Below are 26,633 nucleotides of genomic sequence, written 5' to 3' on the forward strand. Positions count from 1 at the left end.
CAGAATACTTAAAATCTAGGCTGCTCTGATGGTATCTTTTCAGTTTTTGTTCAGTTTCATTTCTTTAGTATTTGAGAACATGGAGACTTTTTTTTTAATCCCACCTCCATTGCTTTGTTTCTTTTTCTCATCATGTTGTCTGCCTTACATAGTTAGACCATAGTTTTCATGGCTATGGATGATGAATTTGCAAACTTGTCCAGTGGGTTCAGACTCTCTCATGGAAATCTGGGTGCTACTGTGATACCAAAGATAAATAGGTATTAGTTTGATATTCCCCTTGACACTTTCCTCTTTTCTCTAGTGCCTTGCATCACTTTGTATTGCCAATAGCTTGCACTGTGATAGGTCTCAGTTTAATGACAACATAATAGAGATAGTGACAAAGCCTCATGTTTAAGGAGAGCTTTTTGTAAGCTGCACTTAAAAATTGATGGTGTGATTCTTAACCTATGCTTAGCCTTGAAATGTGGCTTTTGCTTCCTGTAGCCCCTGACACTTTCTGGAAATTGATTGTCTTTTTCCTTTCTATTCTTACCTCTGACACCTCCGTACTCTTTTTTTTTTTTTTTTTTTATGGCTAATTTTAATTGCAGAGACTAAATCACTGCACTGTAAGGACAGGTCTTTGTCTTTGGATTAAAATGCATACTATCTACTTTGTGATGTGAAAACACCATGTTTAAGATTACATGGTAACCCTTTTTGCTAGCTTCTCTCCAGCTTGCACTCACCCTTCATCTTTCCATAAACCTAGCTGTTCATATTCTGTTAGTGGAGACCCAACTAAGAAATGACTACAAGGCTGGATGAACAGTACAAACACTGAAAGTGTAAATGTGTTCCAAGATAGTGAGATTGTTAGAAAACTATGTATATACTAATGGAGGTGCAGGATGTATGTGGAAATGACTCTGGTAACTTTTGCTATCAACATCTTTCACAGTCAAAGCATTCTGCAGTATTCTGCTAGGACTGGACTAGTATATGGAAGCTTAAGTTTTGATAGAGTAGTTTCAAGAGAAATGAGGGGATCAAGTCTGAAAGAGGAGGGAGCATTATAAGTCTACATATCGGCATAGGACCAGAAGGAAGAAATTTAAAGTCTTGCCTGGAAGCTGTCCTCCTATAACAATCCTCCTATTCTATTGAGCACAAGATTAATCTATTTTAATTTAAACAAGGAAGTTAGAAGGAGAAGAAAGTCATGCTTCCACTTAAGTACTTGCTCATAATATTTACGTAGGGATTTAGAAAAAATATGATTTTTTTATGTTGCTCTATATGTTATTTCAGATAGTTTCTTGTATTTGTAACAAGAAGAAATGTTCCCCAATAATCTAATAACTAGTAGTTCACTTGGAACATGTTTGAAGGGGTTTAAAAAAAAAAATTCTCCATAGTGGGAGGAATGACTTTAAAGAACCAAAGCTATTCAAGTCATCCAAATTTAGGTAGAATATAATTAGAGTCCTTCTGATTTCTTATACTTTGTACTGAGCCCTAAATCTCTGTGGCATGCCCAATTCCAAGTGTTGTAGCCACTATCTAGAACTTGATACAATCTCTCTCTCTCTCTCTGTTTCTCTCTCTCTTTTTTTAATATATTTTAATTAAAGTACAGAAGTACTGACTGAGCGAGACCCTATTGTTGGCAAGCCTTTGATGGACGCTCCTGGAATTTCATTGCAGGAGCTGTGACTTCTGTTTTATCTGAAATCTCGCTGGCTCTTGATGACAGACAAACTCTGTTTTTAGCATTGCACTGAAGGTCAGGCAAATGACTGGCTCCCAAATAGAGTAACTGAAGATACTGGAACAAATTTATTCTGGGTATAATTCCACTAGTTCTATGGAATTGCAGGGGAAATATATTGATGCAGATGGCCTCACGAGTTGAAAGATGATATTGCTGTTCTCATCCACTTGTGTAAAAAAGGAGGTTGGAAAAAATACCATTTAATGTAAAGTTAAAATTCCTTCTGTAAGAGAAATGCTACACTCCCTAAAATGAGAGTAATACTTTTACCTCATATAAACCAGCATAGCTCCATTAAGGAGATTAAACACCATAGAATGTGCTTTTTTTCCCCCATCCCCTAATATTTGAGGATCTAGTTCAAAATTTTTTAATCAAGAAGGTACAGTTGAGGTTATTTATGCTCTGTTTCCAAGTGTGTATGTATTGTAGGGTTAATCTAGGAAATGTATACATTGCTTAGGCTGATTTCCTGGTGGGGTTTGGGATATTCCATTATCTTTCACAAATCTTTAATTTTAGCTGCAGTTTTGGCACACCAGGTCTATAAACTGGCTGTCAAGCAGACTGGTTAGATATCTCATTTTATTTTTACAAGTTGCTGATGACCTTAATTCATATGCAAGACAATAAATTGATATTGCAAATGGCTCAAGAAAGGTCTTACAGTAACTGGTGAAAATGAAGACTCTWTATAGAGTTGTACCATTGCTCAAGTATTAGGAAAGGAAGCATGAGTACCTCTATAAAATGGCATTGTGAAGGCTAAAATCACCAGAAGATGTGAAGAATTCAAGGAGAAACCTTGTTGCACAGATCACAACCAGACTGACCGTTTCCAAATCACTGCAGGTGGAGGATCATATGTGTGTATATAGATGCAAGAGATGTATGCATGTCAGCAGGGAGGTGGGCCCAGCAAGGGGTGTTTTTCATTTACTTTGTTAAGCTGAATTAAGTCAGTTCAGATTGGTAACATGTAAAGTCATAGATGCAGAGAGGTCCTTTGGTTGGTAAAAGATGTCATCTTTTATGCCACTTTGTACCTGAAGGACTAGGACTATGTGTTGATTACCAACATCCTATAATGCTGAGAGTTAGCGCAAAGATTCAGGATGAAGCCTTTATAAAAAGGGCATTATCAAGAATATGAAATAAATATAAAGTATGCTTTACATGTTGTAAAATAGGTACAAATATTTTTACAGTTCTGTGGTAGAAGTATGTCCCATAAAGCTCAAATGACATGTTTTAATACTTTGGTCTTATTTTCACTAAGAGGTTATACTTCAGTGAGGTCTTGTTTTGGAGATGGCAAGATGTTTCTTTAATGATAGTTACCCTGATGATCATAAAGCTCAAACAACTGTTACCATGATGAGGCAGGATTTCTTCAGACTCGCTTAGCTCCGACTCTAATGCTGGACCCTGAAGGCTCAGCATTTCCAAACCATCCAGGACATATGCTCTTTTTAAATCCATGAAAAATCCTGCACTCATTCTATACCCTACGTTCTAATGTCAAAGCAAATCTATGTTCTACTTGTGGCACCTGCTGGGACACATACTTCAACTACTTTATGGTAGTACTAAGCATACCATCCTACTTAAAGTCCTGTCAACATAGCTATGATAAAGCCCCTTTTGGAAAATGTATAGTTTTACTCCAGAATAATCATTTATCATAACTCAACGGGAGAGTTAATTGGCAGTTAGTATTTGTAGTGATTTAGATTCATGGCCTTCATGAAATAGGGCCATGTATGCAAGTACAGGCCTCATATAGGATATGTGTACTTTTGCTTTTAACAAGGCAAAACAGTTTGTTACAAATAAACTCTGTTTTTAAAAACACCTAAGATGGTCAATATATTTACAAATGGTATTGCACAGCAATGCTCGTAAGTCAGGCTTTGGAAACACAGCCTGTATTTTTAAATACTGAAAATACTATTGTAGCTTAGATTGTAAGTTTATAACAAAAATACTAAGATTAAAAATATAAATTTTCATTTGCTAATATTAACACAGCTCAAATGATGGATTAACAAAATGGAGTATTATAAATATTACTGTCTACTGTAGAAGTACCTGTGCTATAGATTGACAAAGACTTTGTCTATAACTTATGCAAAAACACATAGACCCTCAGCCTCTTTGGTACAGTGTATGTCATGAGTGGATTTGASAGTGTGTAGTAGCTACACGTGGGTCATGTTTCCCTGTTGAATTGCTATATCTATAACATAAAGGGAAACAAAAAATGGTTTTCAGAAAAAAAAGTGACTTTCTTAATATTATTTCATGTTCACTTCAGAAGTTTTTTTAATCATCCTTGCTTCTCTCTGAGATAAATATACAACTCTTAAATCTGAAATCCAATCTCTCCTGAATACATTATACATTTATTTGTATATTTATGGATCTATAGGTTTCATAGATTTGTCCTGACAAAGATTTACTTGAACAAACTGCAGATAAACGGAGGTAGATCCTGGTGATCCTCTGGACCATTCTTCTGACTTTGTCAGCTCCTAACTCTCTGCCAGTAACATGGACTAGTTATCTGCATTCTGTCAACATGGGGATCTTCAAACTTTAGTTTCTGTGATATAGTTTAAATATAATTTATTCAAAAGACTGCCAAGATTGTGTAGTTTGGGTTTTCAGTTTCCTTATTGGAGAAGACCTGGATTGTCTGGTACACAGCCAGAGAAAAGGCCTGCTACCCRCTGAGTCTGCAAGATGGCAAGTTAGGTGTGAGCCCAGCCAGCTCCTCTCTCTTGTGAAATGAATTTTGCTGTGTCCTCAGCCACGTTCATTAGAGAGGGTTTCTCTGATAAAAGTAAGGTGGACTTACAACTTGTTACTTTTGATGATAGGAGTAGGGAAGTTGCCGTTCAGGACAGAAGAGAACAGGGACATGAGCGCCAGAGCTGCCCACAATCCTTAGTTTTACTACTTTATTCATAAAGCCAGGAAATATGACTTAAAACTATAGGGGGGATAGAAGAGCTTTTAAAGTCCTATTGTAAATTAAAGGTATATTTTTCCAAATGTTACTTGCAAATAAACCACTAATATTTTGCCTGAGACAAAAATACAAGCTCTGATTTACCACTGCCAAGCAGTTGTGCAGTCATTTGTAGTGCTACAAAGGAGTTAACAAAGAAACTGAAAAGCTTGCATTTGCACTGAAGAGAAGAGCTCTGCGTTAAGTAGTGGGAAATTGGGGCCATAATATTTTTACTATGTTAAAGGATTTTTTTCTGGTCTTCCAAACAAATAGACTGGGGTCACAGGAGGAATATGCAGAAGGAATTCATTTCCTGCACAGAGTTTTTTCCTCTTTGACTCTGACTTCCACAACAGCTTGATTCACGCTTTACTTGGGAAAGGTACTTGTAATCATGCTGTTTCAGAATCTGTTAATCTTAGGCCAATGCTATTCTTTGATCTCTGGAAGGATTTAGCTACTTTTGATATTCACACTTTCAGTTCTCCATTCTGGTCTTTTCTGAGGACTGATTATCAGTGTACCTGCTAATACAAGCACAAGACCTTCTAATTACATGCTGATATAGCATAAACAGTGCACTGCCTTCTTATCAGTCTTTACATAAGACGGGCATGAGTTTGTGTCAAATCTGAGTTGCAGCCAGCAAAAGCTCAGCTTGGCAGCTTGGTGCTTTTCTGTCTCTGAACTATCACATTGCACATTCTTACAGGGTCATGCATGATAAAAAGGGATAAGGGGCCTCCCAAGGGACATGACCGATACCTTACTGTCTGCAGAGCTTTTACGTTTGCACTCTTGCTACAAATCAGCCTAAATCAAGGGGTCCCTTCACAGAAACTGCAATAGATGCTAGAATTATTGCCTGGACTACAGGGCAGAGGAACATAGAGCTTGAAATCTATGCTTTCATGTCAATTCTGTTTGTCCGTGGTATTCACAAAGAGCAGCAGTGTTAGATGAGGAATGTTAATGTTTTGAAGGGGAGAGTAAAGACGTTGTCCTGCTCTTCTGTGATATATCCAAAATCTTGTAAATATTTTTTTCTTATGTCTCAGTTTCTCCTTCTTTATTTTTTTTACTAAGAACTAGTTTTAACATCTGGGTGATTTATTTATACCAGCCACTTTTATTATTTGCCCAGAATACTGCTTGATGTCTCATTTTTAAGTCTGTGAAATATATTGATTGTTTATTTGTATTACCTTGAGGTACAGGGCCAGGGAAAGTCTGGGCCCCATTGCACTAGGCAGTGTGCATACATGGAAGAAAGTAGTCAACACCTCACTGTGTTTTTTAAAAAATTTTTAGAAAAAAAAAAAAAAAAAAAAAAAAAAAAAAAAACACCCAAAACCCCAGGGTTTCCTTAAGCTTTTGGCTTATCTTTCCTTCATCAAAAAGCACAGATAGCTAGAAGCTTACACTTATATCTTTCTTTGTGTTTGATACATGCAGCTTTAATATCAGCTACTGTTTATGCCTTATATTTCCCTCTGCAACCTCAGAAGTCTTCAATTTGATAATCCGCATTGGCTGGCAAAATGCTATTGCCAGTAGTGATTCAATTCTAAAGTGTGAGTAATGAGTGTCTTTTTCTAGTTCTGAGTTTGGATAGACTGGACTTTGACTTTGTCAAAGAATATAATCATTATGAAACATGAATTATTGCTTTCTAGCTATAGAATAAGAAGCTCATATTGATGTGTGGAGTAGAAGAGACTTTTACTTGAACATATGCTGGACTGGATATGACCCAAAAGGCCAATTGGTGTGATCTGGAATTGTGAAGGAGCTCTTTTCTGAGGGTTTTGTGTTGGAGATTTACAGGAAGTGGAAGCAGAAGGTAAAGGGTAAATTTATTTTAATCCTGGAAATAGTACGAAAAGGCAGAGAGAAAGGCCATTCAGAAGAAAATGCCTGTCACCAGCTCAGAGAACCAGATGGACGTAATCTGTGGTGCTATTTAAAGAATGTCTAGTAAAACTGTGGGAGCATCTTAAGACTTCATTAGGCAGTTACATGTAAAATCCATATGTTGCTTCCATATCATATATATATATATGTAATATTACAGTCTCTCAGGGAGTCATATAATTCTATAAATAGAAGTCCCATCCTGGGATAAAGAGAGATTATTAATGCAGCTCCATTTGGCACTTCTCTCTGCTCCAGGAATCTTCCCAGCTGCCCAGTAGCTATCCAAGCGTTCTTAATTTTCATTTATTTCCGCTTCTGGGTATCAGAAGTAAAAGTAGAAGCTTCCTATTGTTAAATAGATGCATATTCACTTTGAGGAATGTTGTTTTCTGCTGCCATTGCACCTGGCAAATTCTTGATATTCAACACATCAAAACTCAATTGCTGACAKTTACTAAATATTTTCTCTGCAAACATGGTTCATCATACCGAGTAATGTTACTGAACAAGGCACTATGAGAGAAGGAAGGAGAAGGAAGGATATTAAAAAAAAAAAGGGGGGGGTGGGTCAAAAACAAAGACTAGGAAGGGTGGTAGCCAGCCATTCACTAAGTTATATCCTGATTTAAGAGGCTTTAGAGAAATTTGGCCAAGATCAAACTCTGTTGACATGTTAAAACTACAAAATGACTACACATTTTCTTTGCATGTGGGTGTACAGCTCTGAAAAATATTACTGTAAATATAACTCTGCCTGGAACAGAGCACTTTCATAATTCTGTCAGTCAAAATTCTGRCTGAATCGGAGATTTGCATTTGGGTATTAGGAAATATGTTAAACTTCTTTTGTTTTCTTTAAAGACACTTTTGCTTTGTGCAATACAGAATGTTACTTCAGTTTAGCCATTCAGAAGACTGTTTGCTGACAGAATAAGATGATGAAGCCTGTTCTGCAGAAGTTTAGCAAAGCTCTCATTGAGATCAAAGTGGAGGGTTAAGTTTTTCCTACATATTTCTTCAATTCCTCATTTGTTTTGGACAAATACCATTTTACTAGCAGCAGGAATCCCTGTTAAAGTAACTGTCTTATATTTTGTCATCTACACAATTCATTGTCTAGTAATTCATTTAGCGCCAGATGAATGAAAAAAAGACAAATGAGGCACACAGAAACAGACCACCTTAGACTTTCTGAAATTCTTTCTCAGTCAAACAATAGCTGTCCTGCTGCCTCCCCCAAACCAGTTGCTTTTGACATGCCTCACTGCAGAAGTTACAGTGACTAACACAGCCAAGGAAAACGCTGCTAAGCCAGATTTTGAACTTGAATGCGTTCCTTCCATGRACTTAAATAGCAGTCCTGTGAACATTTATTCCAGCACAAAATATACCAATAGATTATCATAATTAATGCAATATAGTGTATCCTAATTTGGACATACTGAATTTAGAAACTCTGTGTAGCCAGGTGTGTAGCAGATTATAGCCTCTGCTTCCAGTGGTTTTGAGAAAAATGTCTGCAGGTATCAAGGAAGGAATGAAAGATAAAGCTATACCTTTGAAATGGAAGTGAAGCACCCTGCAAAACAATTCTTGTGTTCAAACTATACCTTACTTGTTAAGTTTGATGATCTATAATGAGCCAGGCTCTGAATCAAGAATGAATGAATATCTCAAACTAGGGAACTGATCCATGTTCATCTAGATAAGCCTTTACAGGTAAATATAGTAAGGCGGCTAAGGATTATTCTCACATGTATGTTAGGCACCAGAACTTTGGTACCTAAGAATGCTTATTAAATAAATGTCTAAGCCATTTTTGAAAATCTGCCGTGAGCTCCTAAGATACTGATCACACTATCAGACTGGTGGGCATCTTATGATTTCAGTATAAGTTCTCTTCCAACTTCTCCTTCTTTCTGAAATAACTAGGAATGTGCAGAGGGGTGAGAGTTGGAACAGTAGATATAAAGGGCATGCTTCAAGGCCCTACCTAGAAGCACTCCTAAAACTTGAGTGCTCTGGAAGAATAATCCTGCCTTAACTTGGTGGCATTCACCCTAGTGAATGGGGATCACCAAATTTGGATGAGACGTTAAGAACGTAAAACAGGAGAGAAGAGTACCCCAAAAGAAATTGGCAAAAACATTTCTCCCTAGGGTCTCAGGGAAAAATTCCACCTAACCAGCAATATCATGAATGCATCACAGGCAAAGCTGCAGTCTGTGTTTTGCAGGGGCCTCTTGTTTAGACAGAAAGTGCTCGTTTATAGTTGATGGTTCCCCACTTTGCTATCTGTAGTTAAAACGTTGGAGGTTTCTCCTCATTGGGCCCTCTGGAATGCAGTACAAAATCAAGTTCAGGAAACTACTGGGGGGGATGCATCTTGCTTAGCATTGGCAGTGAGACTGAAAGCTCTGTAACGCACACCTGTTGATCACCATGRTGGGCAGCCCAGAGGGTGACAGGCTGTCCACAGCTAGATAGGAAATACTGGTCAGGGTCCTCTTCATAACTTCTCTCAAGTTATTGGGCATAGTCTTTCCACCTTGAAATCCCCCTTCACCCACACATACTTGCTGGGTAATTCTTGATGGAATGAAAAACCTGTCATCAGAGACAACACACCAGGTTGTCTGCAAGGGAATGGTTCCGTGGGCTCCTAAAAGACTGGTGGATAAATGTTGGCAAGGTAGGCAATACAGGTGGCGACAGGTGCAAATATGATCCCTGCTACAACTATAATTAAGTTCTTTTGTGAATGTCAAAGAACTTTTTTCCTATTTTGGTAGTTATATTCTTTTCTAACTGAGTTCCGGGAATGTGCTGCTGAGTGGGATGTTCAAATAAATATGCTTTACCATTTTGGAGATCTCTCTAGGGACCTGGAGTTTGAATAAATGATTTTCCCTCTGCAAAAAATAAAAAACCTGTAGCTTATCCAAAGATAGTTGAGGCTGCTTGAACTATGGATTCTGCTGAATTAGGACTCTTGAGATCACAGGCTCCTGCCTTTATCTGGGATGGAAATTCCCCGAGAACAGCTTTCTTCATAGTGCTTGAGAATTTGAGTCAAATTTCAGCCACAGCCTGTGCATAAACAATGCAAGCCATGAAAATGAAGGTGAGCAGCACTGCTTTGATCTTCAAGCACAGGTCACTTTAAATGAAGAGCCACTCACAATAGGCAAATTAATATTAACTAGCTTAGTTCATTCATTTCCTGAAGTTCTTTATAAATGGCATGCTTCCATATCAGCTCATGGTTTGTCAAAGTTATGGGAAATTCATGCTAAAACCTTACTTCAGTGCCCCCTTTGCAGTTCCATTTTCTTAACTTAGTATTTTTACTTGTGCCTTTCAGGATATGTTGGCTCATAAACAATATTGATCTTAGTTTAATGAAGACTTTGTGTACCAAATTTTCAGAAAGCAATATCTTTGTCTTCTATATAATGTTTTGTAAGAGATTTTTTTACTTCATGTCCTCCCTAGGAAATGGTGCAGGTAGGGAACAGGAAAGGGGGCTGATGAAGTACTCTGTGGGAGAAGAAAAATATCAAAGCAGGTTAACTTTGTGTAGCACACCCAGCTGTTTGGACTTCTTCCTCAGCATAAATGAAACAATTTTGTGAACCCTATATTGTGTAGGAGCAATTCTGTCAGGGTTACTTGGCCTTATGTTTCATCACAAGCTTGATAGCGGGTTGTAAAGAGGGGAGAGGAGAAGGTGGTAGACTGTTAGAGTCACTGAACTACCCTTGTTGCATTAGTGATTGAACAAAAATCGCTATCTTTTTCAGTAAGTGATACTCTTTTTCCATCTTACTTTCTTGATTTTTATTTTGAATCTGAAAAAGCCTTTGGCTACAAACAGTACCAGTGTTCTAAAAACTCTCATTTCTATTATTTCATTTTGTTTCTGTAAACAGTAGGCTATTCTGGAGTTGCATGAAAACTGGTACTGTGGAGCACACATTTCTGGAAGTAAGACAAAAACCACATTTTGGAACCTTTTGAGCTTAATACTGCTACTCACCTGAATTCTCTGTGAGAGATCTACCTTTATGCAATAGAGGATTGTAAAGCTGATGGATGTAAAACTCACTGAGAGTGATACTAGAAGAGGATGCTTTTACCATTAGAAAACCATGCATGTCACTGGCTTGTACTTTGTCAAATAAGATCCTTCTTTTTATTATACTCTGCAAACTTTAAATGGAAATTTTTTGAAGAATGCTGTATCTACCACTCTAATGGGTTAAAACACCCAAACCAGCATTAACATCATCACTCTATAAAAGTTAAATCTTTGACCTCAGCAACAGCTACATCCTCCTTTGATCTAGATAAAGTAGCAGTAAATCAGGCTTCTTCCTCTTTTAAAATTCTGATTGCCTTGTTTTTAATTTTATTTCGCCAGTATTCTCTTCACAGTCTTCAAGCAGATAAATGCTCCATAGCAAGGTTTCCCTTTTAGATCTGAGATAATATCAATGTGTTCAAATTATTCCCTGTTAAAGAAGTGTGGTTCCCTTGGCTTCACAAGGGAAGTGGCATCTCTGATTGAAAAGGTTGGAGAGCAAAGCTTAAGCTATTAAATTTTAACAGGTAGAGGAAACATCTTCACTCTCACTCCACAACTTCCCTCGCTTCCTGAAATGTCCAGCAGTTTTTATAGCTTTTAAGTACATTAAGATTGTATTTTGCCTGCTACATCTTTAAATTTCCAAGCACCCTGCTGGGATACCTGGCAGGATGTCATGTTGTGCACTAAACATGACACAGCGTTTTACGGAAGAAAATTGCATTGCGCTTCCTCAGGGGAAGTTTGCTTCTCTTCTCTCTTAGTCACTTGGATTTTGAAAGGAATTCTTCACTCTGAAGTTTTGAAGCTTGAGCTTTTGTTTCTTCTCTCGGAGAGCACTGATGAACAATACAGGTGGAAAACACTGTTCTTGTGGATAAGAGTGTTTAGTGATTAATTGATGCTGTATACAGAATGGTTAGTGTTGGGCTATCCATTGGAAACAGGCTCACATTAAGCAGTGTGGCCCATAAAAGAAAGTAATAGCATGATACTGAGTTTAGTTCCTGCAGATTTAGTTCTAGTTTAATGTCTCTGTCACTGTGGACATGTGATATGTTTCACCTTCTGTCATACAGATGCCTTTTGATGTGTACCATACTACCATAACATCCTGTAGGCAAAGAATGAAGATGAATACTGCTAATTTCTGGTTTAGAGAGAGGACCGCTATGTCAGACTGGCTAGCATTTTGTTGATCAGAGGAAGAATTGCTCCCCTGGTAGCCAGAAACAAAAGAACTCACTAAACAAATGCACATTTAAAGAATAATTAAATGTAAGCCTGCATCAGTGTAATAAACACCCTAATTTATGGACACGCAGGAGCAGAAGAGTCACTTACACAGCAGCCAAATCTGTGCTGGAACCTCAGGACATACCCAAAGTCAAAGCTATTTTGAGTTGCTTAATATCAGAAGTGGCTGCAGGCCACTAAGTGCTAAAATAAAACATTCAGTATCATCTCAAATACCCTTTTAGTTCAGGCCTTATTGTTGCTGAATAGATCAAAAACGCTTCAAAGTTAAAAAGCTTTGTAGTCTTAGTTATATACAATGGAATGCATTAAGCAGAAAGAATTWAAAAAAAAAGTTATTTTACCAGAGTGACCAATAGCAAAAGACATAAAACCCTCATTTTATTGCTTTTGCTTGTAGTGTGAGGCAAGACAAATTGTGTTTGGATCAGGAGGTCAAAAAACTGCACAGAATGGAGAATTCAAGAAGCTATAAAGCTGTGAAAGTCTGAAAGGCCATATTGATTACTAAGATCTAACTGCCTACTTGAAACACAAAGAAACATCCTGCCTTATAGAACTGCCTTAAAATGAATTCAAATCAAAAAAAGAGGTAGGGAAGAGGAAGGAGAACCTTTGAAGAAAGTTGGCAGTTCTGATCCTGAAAGTGCTTACAAGCTCAGTTTGASTTTATGGGGAGTTGTCCTGTGGCAGGTGACAGAACTGCGAACGCATGCTGGGCTGTCAGTGCACTTGGGATCCGTACCTCAGTTGGATTCTCAAATTTGACTTGCATTAAGGATATCAAACTCTTTGATACCACGTAAGAACTTACTTGCTCCTTAAATACTGTCATTGTAACACAGCAAGCAAAGTCTGTTGTACTACTCAGCTCGCTGCTTCCATTTCATTTTTGCAGGACACATACCATACGCTATCTTGGCACAGTGCACGATGCTAACTGAGAGACTGAAAATATCCAACAGCTATTTTTAGATGAAGATTGGGAGAAGGGAGATTACTATTAGTCACACTATAAAAGATTTAGAGGGCTACATAGTCTTGTGGCCTTGCCAACACATCCTATAACTCCTCCCCCACCATCCACATTTTGACCATCATCTGTATAGTTTGTGTACCTAGACAAGTCATGCTTCTGACAGGCTAAGCAGCAAACTCCAAAACATTTCCAATTTTTGTCTGGCAAGAAGAGCTAGCTGTCCTTCTTCCTTGAAGAGTCTATACACTATGCATGAACAGCAGTCCTGTAGAGGGGTTAGGCAAAAAGATCTCCAGTGTTAATTAAGAAGAAGGTAATCATTACAGCAYGGCCAGGCATAGCCAAGGTAAGCCAGATAGCTGAAGTAGGAGTTCTGCTGTTGTGGGACAGATTTCAGCACAGGATGTCCTGAATTGTAAGTACTTGGCTGACTGTCTCGCAAAATCACTCAGCTGCTGTGGCATCAGGGCTCCTGGTACTCAAAAGAGGTAGATTAAAGCTATTTTGGGTATGCTCACATGTATTATAATCTCTCTTCCTAACCACAGATGAAACATAGTCTGAGAGAGCACTTCAGAGTGCCTCTGCAGCTTGCCAGCTCAGCTCTGTTTAATGTAAGTGGAAGCTCTTCAAGGTGTCAGTGGCATATTTTACAGGTCCCCTGAGTGTTCATTTAGGACAGGTTTTGTTATCCAAATAAAAACAAGAAACAGAGCTTTTTATTTTATTTATTTTTTAACTGCCAGTAAATTGAAACTAACAAGGTGTTTGATTCAGAAAAATGGTAACTGCAGAAAGGGAATTTTCTCTAGGTTTGGTATAAGGACTTCCAAACAGCCTCCTACAGTCCTCTGTCTCTACACTTAATCAGTCTTGCTCAGCTCTCCCCTCTGGTCCTGAAGGGTATAAGACCCATCACCAAAGATAGTAGGATGTTTGCTCTGTGGTGCAGGTTATCTGGGCTGTTCCTTTGTTTCTGTGTTATGTCTTCTAGCAATGTGTAGGGTGAAATGTTGAATTTCTGCTTGATAACTTATCCCAGGGGATCCTTCTTTTCTTCACTTATTTTTCTTGTCCAGAATTGTCTTCTATTTTAAAAAAAAAAACATAATTTTCACTTTGGAGCTGTTAGATGTTTGTTGCAGGGACAGAGATGGGAAGTGACTTGCTTAGGAAACAATGAGATAAATTCCGTCAGTGAACTCTCTCACACTATAACGTGTAAAGCCTATAAAGATTTGTTGGAAGCATCTGTATCAAAACCCAGTTGCAAAAATTTAACCAAGGGAAATGTAAATGCAACTTCTTCCATAAAGTGAATGCTTTTCATTTCCTAGTGATCCTTACTGTCTGTCTATCCTTTCCTTTCCATATGACGGTGTATGTTACAGTCTCTGGTAACTGATAGCATGTGTCATATCTCTGCTTTTCAGCCTTTCTGACAATGGAAAGGAACATTTTCTTTTAATAGTTTCTTCTATTCCAGATATCCTAAAAGATAAAAGAAGAAGGTATTTGTTCCCAGATGCGTTAGCGTATTTCTAGTGCTAGTGAGTACTTGATTCTCCAAAATCTTGTTCTTAAACGAGAAGAGGAAAGTGCAAGTAACTTGCTGAGCCCGAACTGGGGTCAGGTAGGGGTCAGGCATAGCTGAAGTCCTGGAAAAAGAAGAGTCATTGGCTAATGCTACAAGCTGCCAATGAGAGAGTATGTTAATACTCTCTCAATTGTGTAGGCCTCCCTATGTAATTTTGTCTGTCTTGTAAATTAGAAATTCTTTGGGGTAGAGAGGCTGTGTCTGTGCATCTGTTTATACAAGCATTCTCATTAGTATTTTAACACTCAAGCACTCAAATGCTGCCTGAGCCCTTTCTGCCTGCTCTGGAGTGGAGCTGAGGGACTTGGATGGGAACATGTGTTGGTCTCCAGGTGGTGCAGCAGCTGCGCTTTGTACATTGCCTCCGAGAGCTCCTGCTAAGTGGTATTTACTCCATACCCAGTGCAGACTTATTTTTTAGGGCACAGCTGTCACTGTTGTACTATACGTTAACTCAGTATACAGTTTTCCTTGCAACAGAGTGTAGTAAGATTTCTCTTTAGTGCACTGAAAGCAACATGTGATGCTTCCAGCCTGCCCACTTGCTTTAGGCTGGGGATACTGGAAACCAGGTGTCTTACTTGTAGGAAATTTGGGAGGGCTGGGAGTTCACATCTCTGTGAAGCAGCAAGTGCTCCCCAAACAATCTCTACTTTTCGAAGAGGTGAGAAAAATGGTTGACTTTTCAAGTTGAACTCCTTGCTTCAGCTTGAGGAGCTAAAGAAATACTATTAAAATTAGATTTTACTATCAGTGGTACCCTGACTTATCTAGATTATTTATAAGAATCCTTATCAGGAAGGCTCAAGTCTTGGTCTCTAACTGAATGGCAGACAATTTAACTTAATAGAGAAAAAGGATAAATTGAGGAAGGCTGAGAAGAGTACTACTTCATGAATTTGAGTCTTATTGACCGATTTGTCTGAGTTTGGCTTTTGTTCTCGTTTTGCCTTTTTCTGACCTTTTATTTTATTACAAACTGTGTTTGCTGACGTATTTGGGGGACTGAGCAGGGAAGGGTCTTTTGGTAACTGTGCAAGTACATATGGGTACTCAGATAATCGTATGTATTCTTTACAGATTTAGAGACTTTGTGCTTTTTGTACAGTGCAGGTCATTGAAATGTATAGGAGCTGATGTTTGTATAAGTCAGGAACACTCTGCTTCTAATATGATTTATCTTGTTTTTTCTACCCTCTTTTCTATGAAGATGCATAAAACTGCAGAACAAAACTCCATCATTGAAATTGCCATGAAGTATTTTTTCTTCCTGGTTCCTTAACAATAGAAGAATGCAATAGAAAATGGCACTACATTATTAGTCAGTTCTAATGCGTGTAAGAACGTTGATAAATATCTGTGGCTCTTCTTCACTTAGAGAACATATAACTCTTAATGCTTTTATCTCTAATGAAGAGATATAGAAAGTTGTCATTCCAGTCGGATCATTTCTAGGTATGAGTTATTTACAGTGCCTCATTCCAAATTAATTTTTATTTTTAAGTACAGTCTTTCACCTATTCAGTATGCTGTGTTCTAGTGACTTGGCACTAGAACTTGTATTCTAGACAGTTGACAACTCCTGTGGCCAGGGGAGGTCCTGCTCCAATTTGATTGTCAGCCTCAATACTGAGCACCTTTTAGTCGGGCATTAGGAAGCATTTGTTTTCTGTCTCCCTCAGTGGAAGAGCACAAACAAGCAGCTTAGGGAACTGTTTTGGAAGGTTTTTTTTTGTTTTTAAGAATGTACATATTTTAAATGTTTTGAGGTCATATTAGGGAAGGCAAGCTGAGGAATTTCACTTCACACTTGGTGGGAAAGGGATTTAGAATTGTGTTGGTTGTTGGTTTCCACAGGAATTAACGTCACTGTTTCAGATTGACGCACAGGGGAGTTTTGGCTCATAATCAAGCACATTTTTACGTTCATGGTCACTGTCCTGAAGGAACAGAGCTGTTGACTACCATCTTCATCTTAGCATTTTAGATTATTTTCTTTTTTAAAAAATGTGGGATTTAAGGAAGCGGGTACCTAAAAATAAGAACAAAGACCTATAACTGGTATCTGTAGCCTATATATACTTAATGCAGAGAACATGGAACAGTTCTGATGTGCTCACTGAGGCTCATCTGGCTGAAGGTTTATGAAGGCTCTTCTGGTTTAGTTGGAGTTCCCTAATGGAGTCAAGTTTCACAGGTAGCTGTAGTGTATTAATGTCATCCGGATGCAAGTGGAGAATGTTGTGTAAAATTGAGGTCAAGATACTGTCCACTAGGAGAAGACACAGACCCCAAGGCTTCCAGTGCTAACAAAATATAATGCTGTAGTGAGACACCAGAATTTCTGAACTGTTGTCTGAATAATTGGGTCTGTAGTTGTGAACATTGTGACTTCTCATTTCTAAAAGTGCTCATCTCCTTCCTTTGGAGTATCAGGTTGGTCAAGTCCAACAGATCAATGAGGTGATCTCAAATACATAGTGATCTGTCTTGGTAACGAGGCTATAATTTTATGTGGGTAGGGTTAAGCAGAATGGTTTCCTATAAAGCTCACTATAAAAGAAGCAAAACATGTCCAGAGCCCCTCACAGACTTTCAGTTTTCTGTTAGCTCAGTATACTAAATTATTTCTGGGAAAAAAGACTTTTGTGAGGAAAAAATACAATAAAATCATGCAGCAGGTAGTAAGCAGATAGCTTACTAGTCTGAGTAATGTCTTTATATACTTCTCCAATATAACAAATGATGATTATTCTCTTGAGGAGCTAATACATGGTATAGGAACCAGAGAATTGGGCTTAACCCCTCAAAAAGGAATTGATGGCAAGTAGACATTGTCCTGGGCCTTTACAGAAGTGTGAGTTAACTTTGAGTTTGTTTAATTTCCATAAATTTTGTTGTTCCACCCCTACGATAATAACAAAAGCAGTAGGTGAGGAAAATACCTCTCCCATTGTAGTTCCGAACAAGTTCTCTAGCATCACTTTGTGCACCAAATRATTTACCCTGATAAGTTTTCTTTTCTTTTTCTTTTTCCACACAGATCACCCCTGGCAGCAAGGCAGCCCAGTCACAAATGAACCAAGGGGACCTTGTGGTAGCCATTGATGGAGTCAACGCTGACAGCATGACCCACTTAGAGGCCCAGAACAAGATCAAGTCAGCCAGCTACAATTTGAGTCTCACTCTTCAGAAGTAGGTTGATTTGAGTTAAAATCTTTGTGTTCCTAAGAGCATCCTGTGAAATTCATGACCAAGCGATAAGTGTTTCATCTTTGCCTGTTAGATTTACTTAAAGCGCCCATGCCGCAGAAATGAGATGGAATACCAAATTCTGCTCTGATTCTTACAGAAATCAGCATGGATTCTTATAGAAATCAGTATGATTGCTATGATATGTGAGTGTATCTGCATAGAATTTAGCCCACTAAATACAAGTATAATTTCATATCCATTCAGGCTTCTGTTAAAAAATAAGTTCATCCGTGATGCTTCTTTTGCATATTCCCATGTGGATGATGCACTGTTTTGTTTGGTCTGAATGACCGTTCTAAAAATGTCATAAGTGTTCTGAGTGCATGGGAGGAACATGTCGTTCACAAGGTGAATATTTGCAGCATGCTGAGAATTTGTCAATGATGTGGCACCAGCAGGACTGTGGGTGTGAAAGTGGTGTTTCTCCAGCTGATAGGATGATGAGAAAGGTGTAGCCCAAGTGCAGGAAAGGAAGGCAGTAGAACATGGAGAAGGGAGCCTTTCTCATAGGTGTGAGAGAAGTTGCCTTGCCATTGAGAAAGCAGAATCCCTTCACATAACAGGTGTCTCAACCTTTCTTTGTTAATATTGCTTCCTTTTTAAGAAACTTGTTCTCAAGTTAGATAAACTTGCACAGAGATTTTCTGTAACACTTGCATTAATATTTAAAGCTCTATAATGTTATAAAGCGATGTAACTGCTATTTTTATTGCATTTTTAGGAGATAATTTTTACATAGCCTAGGCAAAGACAGGTATGGAAAGCAGCAATTAAGTGGGTTATAATATGAAAATATGATTTGAGAATGTAACAGATCTTACGTAGGGGTGCCCTGTAGACCAATTAGTGTTGGGCATAGGCTAACACCTAAGGGACAAAGATCTTATGCTGAAGTCTCCAAGGCAGAGCAGTGTACGCTAAAAGAAAATGTGTGGCTGAATTTCCCGTATTGCTTTCAAAATCTCAAGTTTGTTTTTAAGTGGATGTTCCAGATAACGTGTAAAATAAATGCACAGGGTAGAAAGATGCTAACAAAAAGTAGAGCAAATTTGTTAGCTTTTTTGTGAGAGCACTGGGTATATTTAAATATTTCCTGGAAAAGAGCTTATAAAATCTCTGAGAAAATCTGAAACAAGTTTGTGGTCCAGCTGTTTCAATGCATGGCATAATTTCTATCACCTCATTTGATGTGCATATATGTCTCTAGTGTGTTTAGGCAAGATTCTGAGCTAAAATTAAACAGAGTCTAGACCAAGAGCCTGATCCTAAACTTACTGAATGGAGCATTCCACAGGCTGAAATATGTTTGCATAGGCTAATAGATTTAGGTGAGGTAAGATCCATTTTAAAAAGGAAAAAAAGTAGGATAAAGTGTTATGGAATATTATTGAGCCCAAGTAAGTCAGGTAGTTTCTCTGTTAACAAGTGAGAAATTTTGTGGATTCTCTTGCTCTAATTTTTTTATACAGATCAGTAGTATCTTCTTTTCTGTTTTCTTTTCTGTTCTGTTGCTTTTTGATGTGAGCTATTAGTCTGCATTTATGAGCCATTCAGCTTTGCTACAATCATATAGAAAAAGCAAACGACAAACAGAGACTGAAAAGTAACTTTTTTTTGATAGTAGACTGTTGTTTCTAAGATGTTCATAAAGGGGGATGTTCATAAACTTGTGCTCAGAGGATTTAAGCAGGCTTTCACTCTGTACAATTCAGTATTTATGCAGGCTATACCCTTTCATCTTGTGAGCTCAGCCTACTGACTTACGCATAGAAACCTATTTAAGATCCAGTATCCAGGTGTCTTGGACAAAAGACATTTCCACAATATTTGTCAAGTTAGATTAATCTCACCTCAGAAAATCATGAGAAATTTACCCACATACAAAAGGGTTGTGACAGTTTAGTCACTGAGAATTTACAATGATTTTTACTTTTTTGAAGGGAAAAAAAGGATTTTACAAAGATTGCATAGGTGAGGGAAAGAATACTTAACATGAAAAATATGAGAGCAGTCACTAATGAGAAGTACCAACTTTTCAACCAAATAAGAACAAAACAGGAGAAAGGCAAGATGCCCTGGGCCTTAGTTACCAGGAAAATGACTGTGCTAAGAGATGACTTCTACTTTTTTAGACTTGGCTTGCAGAGATGAAACTGGAGTGGAATGTTCTTGCACTACAAAAAAGAAAAACTAGTTTCCATCAGAATTTAGAGAAATACAGAGATGGGGACACTCAAARTTACCTAATATGCATAAAAGTTTGGAAACATTGGGAATCCTTTCAAATGGAACATGGGTATATGTGCATTAGGAATTCAGATCAAGGTGGAAAGAGCTCTAGCTGTTGTGATGGAAAAAACTTAAGCCCTAAATTTTGATGACTTTGGGCATTAATTTGAAGTAGTCGCGTGGCTCAAGAGAATGTGTCTCAAGGTCATGGAATTCCCTACCGGGCAATCTGTGGCTTGGTTTCGCTGTCGCAGCACTGGCAGTCAAAGAGAACTAGCTTGCTTGCTTGCTTGCTTGTTCAGTCTGTAATGCCATGGAAGAAGCAGTGGAATGTGAAATCTAGACATATGCACTCTGAAATAGAAAGCTTTTTATTTTTCTAATAGCTCTTGGCTCTCAGGAGTGATGGCGCTTCCTTTTATTGATCCTGGCCATGAGGGTTTTATGAGCATTGTTTATAACCTGGCAGTTCAGATGAAGTTTGCTGCTGCTCACTTTTATTATCACACTTAAATTCCCTGTGGGGTTTCTTTCTCAGGATGGGGAGGTGGTTATTTTTTATGTGGCTGTCAAAATCTGTACATGGAGTCAGCACTTGTACAGGACATCAAATTGCAAATATCAAATGTAGCAGAAGAGAAGCATTAAGAATGCCCATCCGTACCTGCCTACCTAAACCAGTGAGAGTCTGCCTTCTCTGACTGTACAATATTAGATTTTCTTCAAGTGCTATCAATCTACACTGTTCAATGTACTCTTAACATAGCTCTTCAACTAATGCTTAGGGTGCCAGTGCTGGCCTGAATTGAGTTCTCTGTGTTTCACTCATGTAGATAACCCGTTATGTATTAAGGAATATGTATGTGTCTCTATATGTATATATAGTGGTTTCTGACTGCTTCCGTCCCTAAACTCTCTGTTAAATTTGCTTCTTATCAGCTCATCCTTGCTATGGTTCCACATAAAACTCTGCAAAACTCTCTTTTGTGGGTCTCACCAACTATGCCAGAGGTTTGATCAGGCAGCAAGAACTTGGCTTGCACTGGCCTTTCTGAGTGAAACACTGCATTCCCTGGCTGCTCATTTTCAGTTTCTGGCTGCCTACTTCTCCAGAGCCTGTAGCGTGCTTCCATGCCCTGCTTTTGGAAAGGTAGGGAATGCAGACAGACAAGGGGGCAGGGAGTTGAAGTGTTTGGGACATTCCTAGAGAAGAAGGCCTGTGCTCCAGAGGTGTGGAAAGGTATGGGACCCTCCAGACCAGCTCTGCTTAGTTCGATTTAAGAGACAAAAGAATATATCTAGCCAGTAAATTCCCTTTTGCTGTGGAAGAGATAACGGTGAGGGGAAAAGGAAAGAAATTTCTTTTACACTGTGCACTAATACCTGGTAGAACTCTACACAGTATGTTACTATTTAGGCAAACAATAATGTTGATATTCTAAAACATTATATACTTAGACAGATGCAGCTAATTCCTTAGGTACCTCCATTACGCTAGATGCACTGAACAGCTAGTTGGTGCTAGTTCTACTAGACAACGATATCGAAGGCTGTGATGATACTCCATGATGCCCTGGGTTGTAGTGGAAAAAGACACTGCTTTGATTTTAATCTTTTTGTGACTTGCTGGAGCTTAGTTCTCAGTCATTTTCAGTATTGGTTTCTAATCAGTTACTTGAGCTACACAGCTGCCCCCAGGCATTTTAGTTCTGGGCCAGTCAGAGTTCATCTTTCACTGCCTATCAGTCCCCTAGAAGCTTATTATCAGCTTATTGTCCTACAATACTTGGTTCACAGGTGAAAAATGAAATGCATGGAAAAATCTATTTTTGATACAGATGGGTTTCTTTTTCAAATTCACAGTAAATGTAATGTAGGAGAGTGAAGTATTATTTGTCAGTACATTTCACTGGAGCATCCGCAACATTCATTTGATCTTAACTCAAGGAATCCGATCAGCCTCCTTGGAAAGGATTCACCAAATGTACTGGTTTAGTTTTGGAAAGTGCTGTAACATGAGTGCACCTCATTCTGCTGGCATAAACATTCCTGTGACACTCTGTAAGACGCCTGCCTCGGCATCACCCTGTGCTGCTAGAGAGGAACAGGGGAGGTGCAGGCTTTTTGTGCCTGGTGCACACTGGCACAACCTCCTCCTCCCAGGGCACCCCGGTGGTGCTGCCATTCATTTCCAGTCAGTCACAATTGACTGTCTTTTGCTGGAAAATCAAGAGCTAAATAATCCCTTTCTCTACTGAAAGGGAAAGATCAGAGGCTAAGAGATTTATTGTAAATATTAAATAGCTCTTCTTTTCTTGTGTAGCACCAAAGGATGCCTGATACAGCGGTATTTATTTCAGGCCTACTATAAATAAAGCATGTGGTGATAACAAATTGCAAGCAAGAGAAATTCGGTGGTTAATGTAAATTGTTTTCCCTTGTCTGAAGCTGTGAATAGCAAACAATTCTGTGCGTGCTTTAGGTCTGCTGATGGGCACTTTTTGAATCAGAACCAGGTTTAGGCTGGGTTTATGCTTGGAGGAGAATTGGAAGAGGGCATATATCCTAATTTAACAGAGGACTGAAACTCTATAAACAATTTTTATGGAATTACAGTCTAAAAATAGTGGTACTCTGAATATCATGTAGAAACATTGCCTTAAAAGCATGTAGGCAATAACTGGTAAAAAATAACAGTAAATGAAGACACGGATTTGGAAAAAAAAAAAATTCTTGCTTTGAGCAATTCTGTTAAATTCATCAGGCTAATAATGTTTCCATTTTGTCCCATTGTTTCTACAAGTCTCTTTTTGCAAGCCTCAGTGTTAATAATCCTAAATTAGGATRAGCATGGTGTGATATGATAGAAAAAAAGCACCTGCCAAGTGTTTTGTTTTGTCTTTAATATTTTGTGCAAAGAATATGAAAGACCACAAAGTCTTTCAAGAGTATAGAATCAGCCTTGCTTCAGGTCTAGTTACAGTGTTTTCATGAGGGACAAGTGTTTTTTAAAGCTCCACACTTAATCCCAGCAGATGCTTCTCCAAATGATTGTGTGCCAAGAAGTACACAGAGACACCGAGCCTGTCAGGATTTTTTTTGATAACTGTTTTAAAGGTGACATGATTATTTGCATTATGAATTTAAATATGGTGAAATATTCACAGTAAGAGTAACCACAGTCAAACCGTATTTAACTCTGCTATGTAAGTGTTAATCTTTGTAACTGTCTCCTGTTGTGCAAAATGAGAGCAGTGTATAGTGGGAATGTCCTGGATCTCTCACAAAAGCCAGGAAATCTCAAGGTCACAGAGGGAGGTAATTTCAGCAGTCAAGGTAGGACTTCAGAACTTTCTTACATCTGCTGCCACCATCCAGTTCTCCAACCAAGTAAAAGAGAAGCGATACAATTTAGGGACTGCTTATATATTGGAGGCAGAATATGAACCCATGTGAATGTGATGTTTTTTGAAAGGAATGCTAGCACTAGTGATAATTCACTTGTGCTAGTGGTCAGCATTGTGAATGCATCTCCTGAAATCCATCTGTGGGGTAAGGATAGGAGATTTGTGTTTGACAAGATCAACAGACTTCTACTAGAGAAGGATATGCAATCCTAAGCTTTTCTTGGTTGTTACTGCCTTTCTGAGTGCAGTTGTAGAACTATGGAAATTGAATTCCCAGTGTCAAATGACTGTTCCTTGGCTGAGGGTACCACAACACTTTCAAATCCAAGAGTCCCACCTGGGTCTCAGTGATTAGCATAGCAGCACTTAAAAGTTTAGGGAACAGAGACCACGTCAAGACTCCAGTAAGAGTCTCTCTGAATTACTGGATGTAGTAGCGAGTCTGTTGCTACTGTCAGACTGGATTAAGGATGTGAATGCCTGCCTCTTACCATAACACAGTGTTTAGTTCAGCCTTAAGCAGTCACAAAGATGTGCCACTCACATTTCAGCTTGCATTTGATAGAATTTCACTAGAAATGATGCACTCTTACTGTATCTTCAAGTACAAATATGTTGATATTGTCATAAAATATAGCCTGAAGCTACATTGCACTTAAGAAAAAATCAAATAAGAGGTTAAAAAGAAAAACATAGAAAAATGAAGCTCTGTGCTTTAATCTGCTCATATCTTGAGTTCTACAGAAATTATGTTTTAACTATGCTAACGTGAACCTTAGTGAGATTTACAGAATAAATTAAGGAAATGCTAGCTAAATATAAGAAAGGAATAAATTCAAAGATAGTGCAATGTTGGATCTTCCATGTGGTATTCACTGAAATAATTCTGTTCTGGACTGGACAAAGCACTGTGAGATCTGCCTCCGTGTAGACAGTGTGTTCTGGAGCCCTGTACAAGGCACTCAGTCGGTGAGCACCTTAGTCTGTAGATAATTGCATGCATCTGCTGGTGGGCCTCAGGAGAGATATTACAAAATCTACTTTTGGAGAGAAATGAATAGCAGAGTAGTCAAACATCTGCTTACATGCTTCACTTAATCGCTATATATATAAATTCAAAATTTTAACCAAGTTAGTACCAAAAGAGAGAGCAGTAATTAATGGTGGGTGTGACATGTGACACTAGTTATTTTATTTTGCTTAGAGATTTGACTCTAGAACTTTCGAGCCATCTGCCTCCAGTATCCAAAGTTTCCTCCCCAAATCTGATGGTGCTATGTGCTCAAAGCATAAAAAAGCATAGACATATCCTGCTAGTGGATTAAGAAGTTTACCATGTACTGTCATGGGCTGAGAGATTCTCTCATTCCTTGTGCAATAGAGGTGAATCTCATTCCATACCCAATTGTCTCTGTACTCAGGTACAATGAGAGGACAGTAGGATTTGTTATTAGATGCGAGGCTAGCATTTGAACAGGGCTGTGAGTTACCATCTTTGAGTAGTAACATTTAATGCTGTTAAAATTAATGAGCAGCTTTTTCCATGGAAAATGAAATAAAATATCAATGTTAGTCACTGCAGTAAATATATTTCTATTCTTTACACAAGCAGTTTAATTCTGTGGACTGCTATTTACACTCACTTCATAAAGTGTCCTTGTTAGCTCTAGAAAAGAGCTTGGAAACTGTGGATAAATGCCAAGGTTTGAAAGGCCAATGAAGTCTTCATTACAAGAAGATTCTACTTAGGGATTAGAACAGTTCTCAGTGTACATCACTTCCTCCCCCCCCAAATACCATCTTAGAAGTGAGGTTAAAATGCATCCTTTTATTTGTCTGAGAAATATTCTCTGGATGAGCTGAAGATAATCTCCATGTGAATTCTAATGCATATTATATCACACTGACCATGGAAAGATCCTGATGGGTATCACTGGCACATCTCAGAGTCAATAGGCTGACACAACTTGCTCAATAAACATGACAGTTATAATCTTTCAGACAAATATTCGTTGTGTTCTGCAACAAGGAAGTCTATATGTTACTGAAAACGTTATCGAAGACAGGAAAGTCACCATATATTAGGGCTGGAACCTTTTCTTATTGATTAATGTTGATTAGCTTAAGCATAGATGTGTCAAAATGCAAATTACACACTTGAGGCTAATTGGAATGGATAATACAGTCCTTATAAAAATTGGAAAGAATCATTCAATCAAGTAAAATACTAAACTTTACTAGATTGATCTTGCAATGTGTTATTTGTGAGGTTAGTAGTTTCTTTTGGAGCCCTTTTATTGTGGTGTTTCCTGCCCACCACCCACTATGAAAACTGCTGGGCCTAATTCTTTTTTTCAGAAGATCTGAATTGTTTGTCCCCACTGCTTTGTCTTGCCTGGCTCTCAGGCACCTACAGCAGTTGGCTGCCTCTTTGGGTCTGTGCTCTCCTTGGTCAGTGTCAGTCACAGAATGGCCGTACRGAGCACTGGGTACTAGCTGACCCTGTCGTCTTCATTACTGTAACGCCAACTTCAAATGATACTTGAATAACTCAAAAGGAAACAAATTACTCTGACAAGTCCTGGCTAACTTTCTTGCCTCAGCAGTTTTAAGACATGGAGCTATGTTTCCAGTAGAAGTCTCTCTAAAATTCAGTTTGTCAGATTTAATAATCCTTTCTCCCAGAAGCTTTGTCTTCTCCCTATGCTTGGTGGCCCCCAACTTCTTCAGCAGTTCCTTCCTCTTTTTATCTCTCTATCCTGCCTGTAATCTGTGTCCTATCTCCAGCAACTAAAGTACAACAGACATGCCCAGATTAATTGTACGGTCACAGGAAGCACAGTCCACAGCAAATTTACCTCTAGGAAATCTTCTGTTTCTTTGGTGTCTCCTGCAGAAACTTACTTCAAGTTCACTGAAGAACATTGGCAGTGTCACACCAATTTTACTGAACTGTTGAACAGAATATGACTATTTTGGCCTATGAAAGCCACCTGTTTTAAATACTTTTATGTTACCTTTTCTGGCCTAGTCATGAAGGCTGATAAATGTAAGGTTACTATCTGTGGTTACAGCTGTTTCTTTAAACTCAGTGCCAAGTCTTTAAGATTTTGACCTGATTTGCTTGAGG

At 38.4% G+C, this 26,633-nt stretch overlaps 1 protein-coding gene across 1 annotated transcript in view; it reads left to right on the forward strand.

The window, feature by feature from the left end:
• Positions 1–26,633, forward strand: part of LDB3 (LIM domain binding 3) — an 80,158-nt gene that overhangs the window by 13,749 nt on the left and 39,776 nt on the right. Inside the window, exon 2 of the mRNA XM_026069960.1 lies at positions 17,656–17,807. Within this exon, the coding sequence (XP_025925745.1) occupies positions 17,656–17,807 (152 nt within the window). The remainder of the gene's footprint in view (positions 1–17,655; positions 17,808–26,633) is intronic.

The sequence above is a fragment of the Apteryx rowi genome, unplaced genomic scaffold (genome assembly GCF_003343035.1).
Source record: "Apteryx rowi isolate R43461 unplaced genomic scaffold, aptRow1 scaffold_30, whole genome shotgun sequence".
In the NCBI taxonomy this organism is placed as follows: domain Eukaryota; kingdom Metazoa; phylum Chordata; class Aves; order Apterygiformes; family Apterygidae; genus Apteryx; species Apteryx rowi.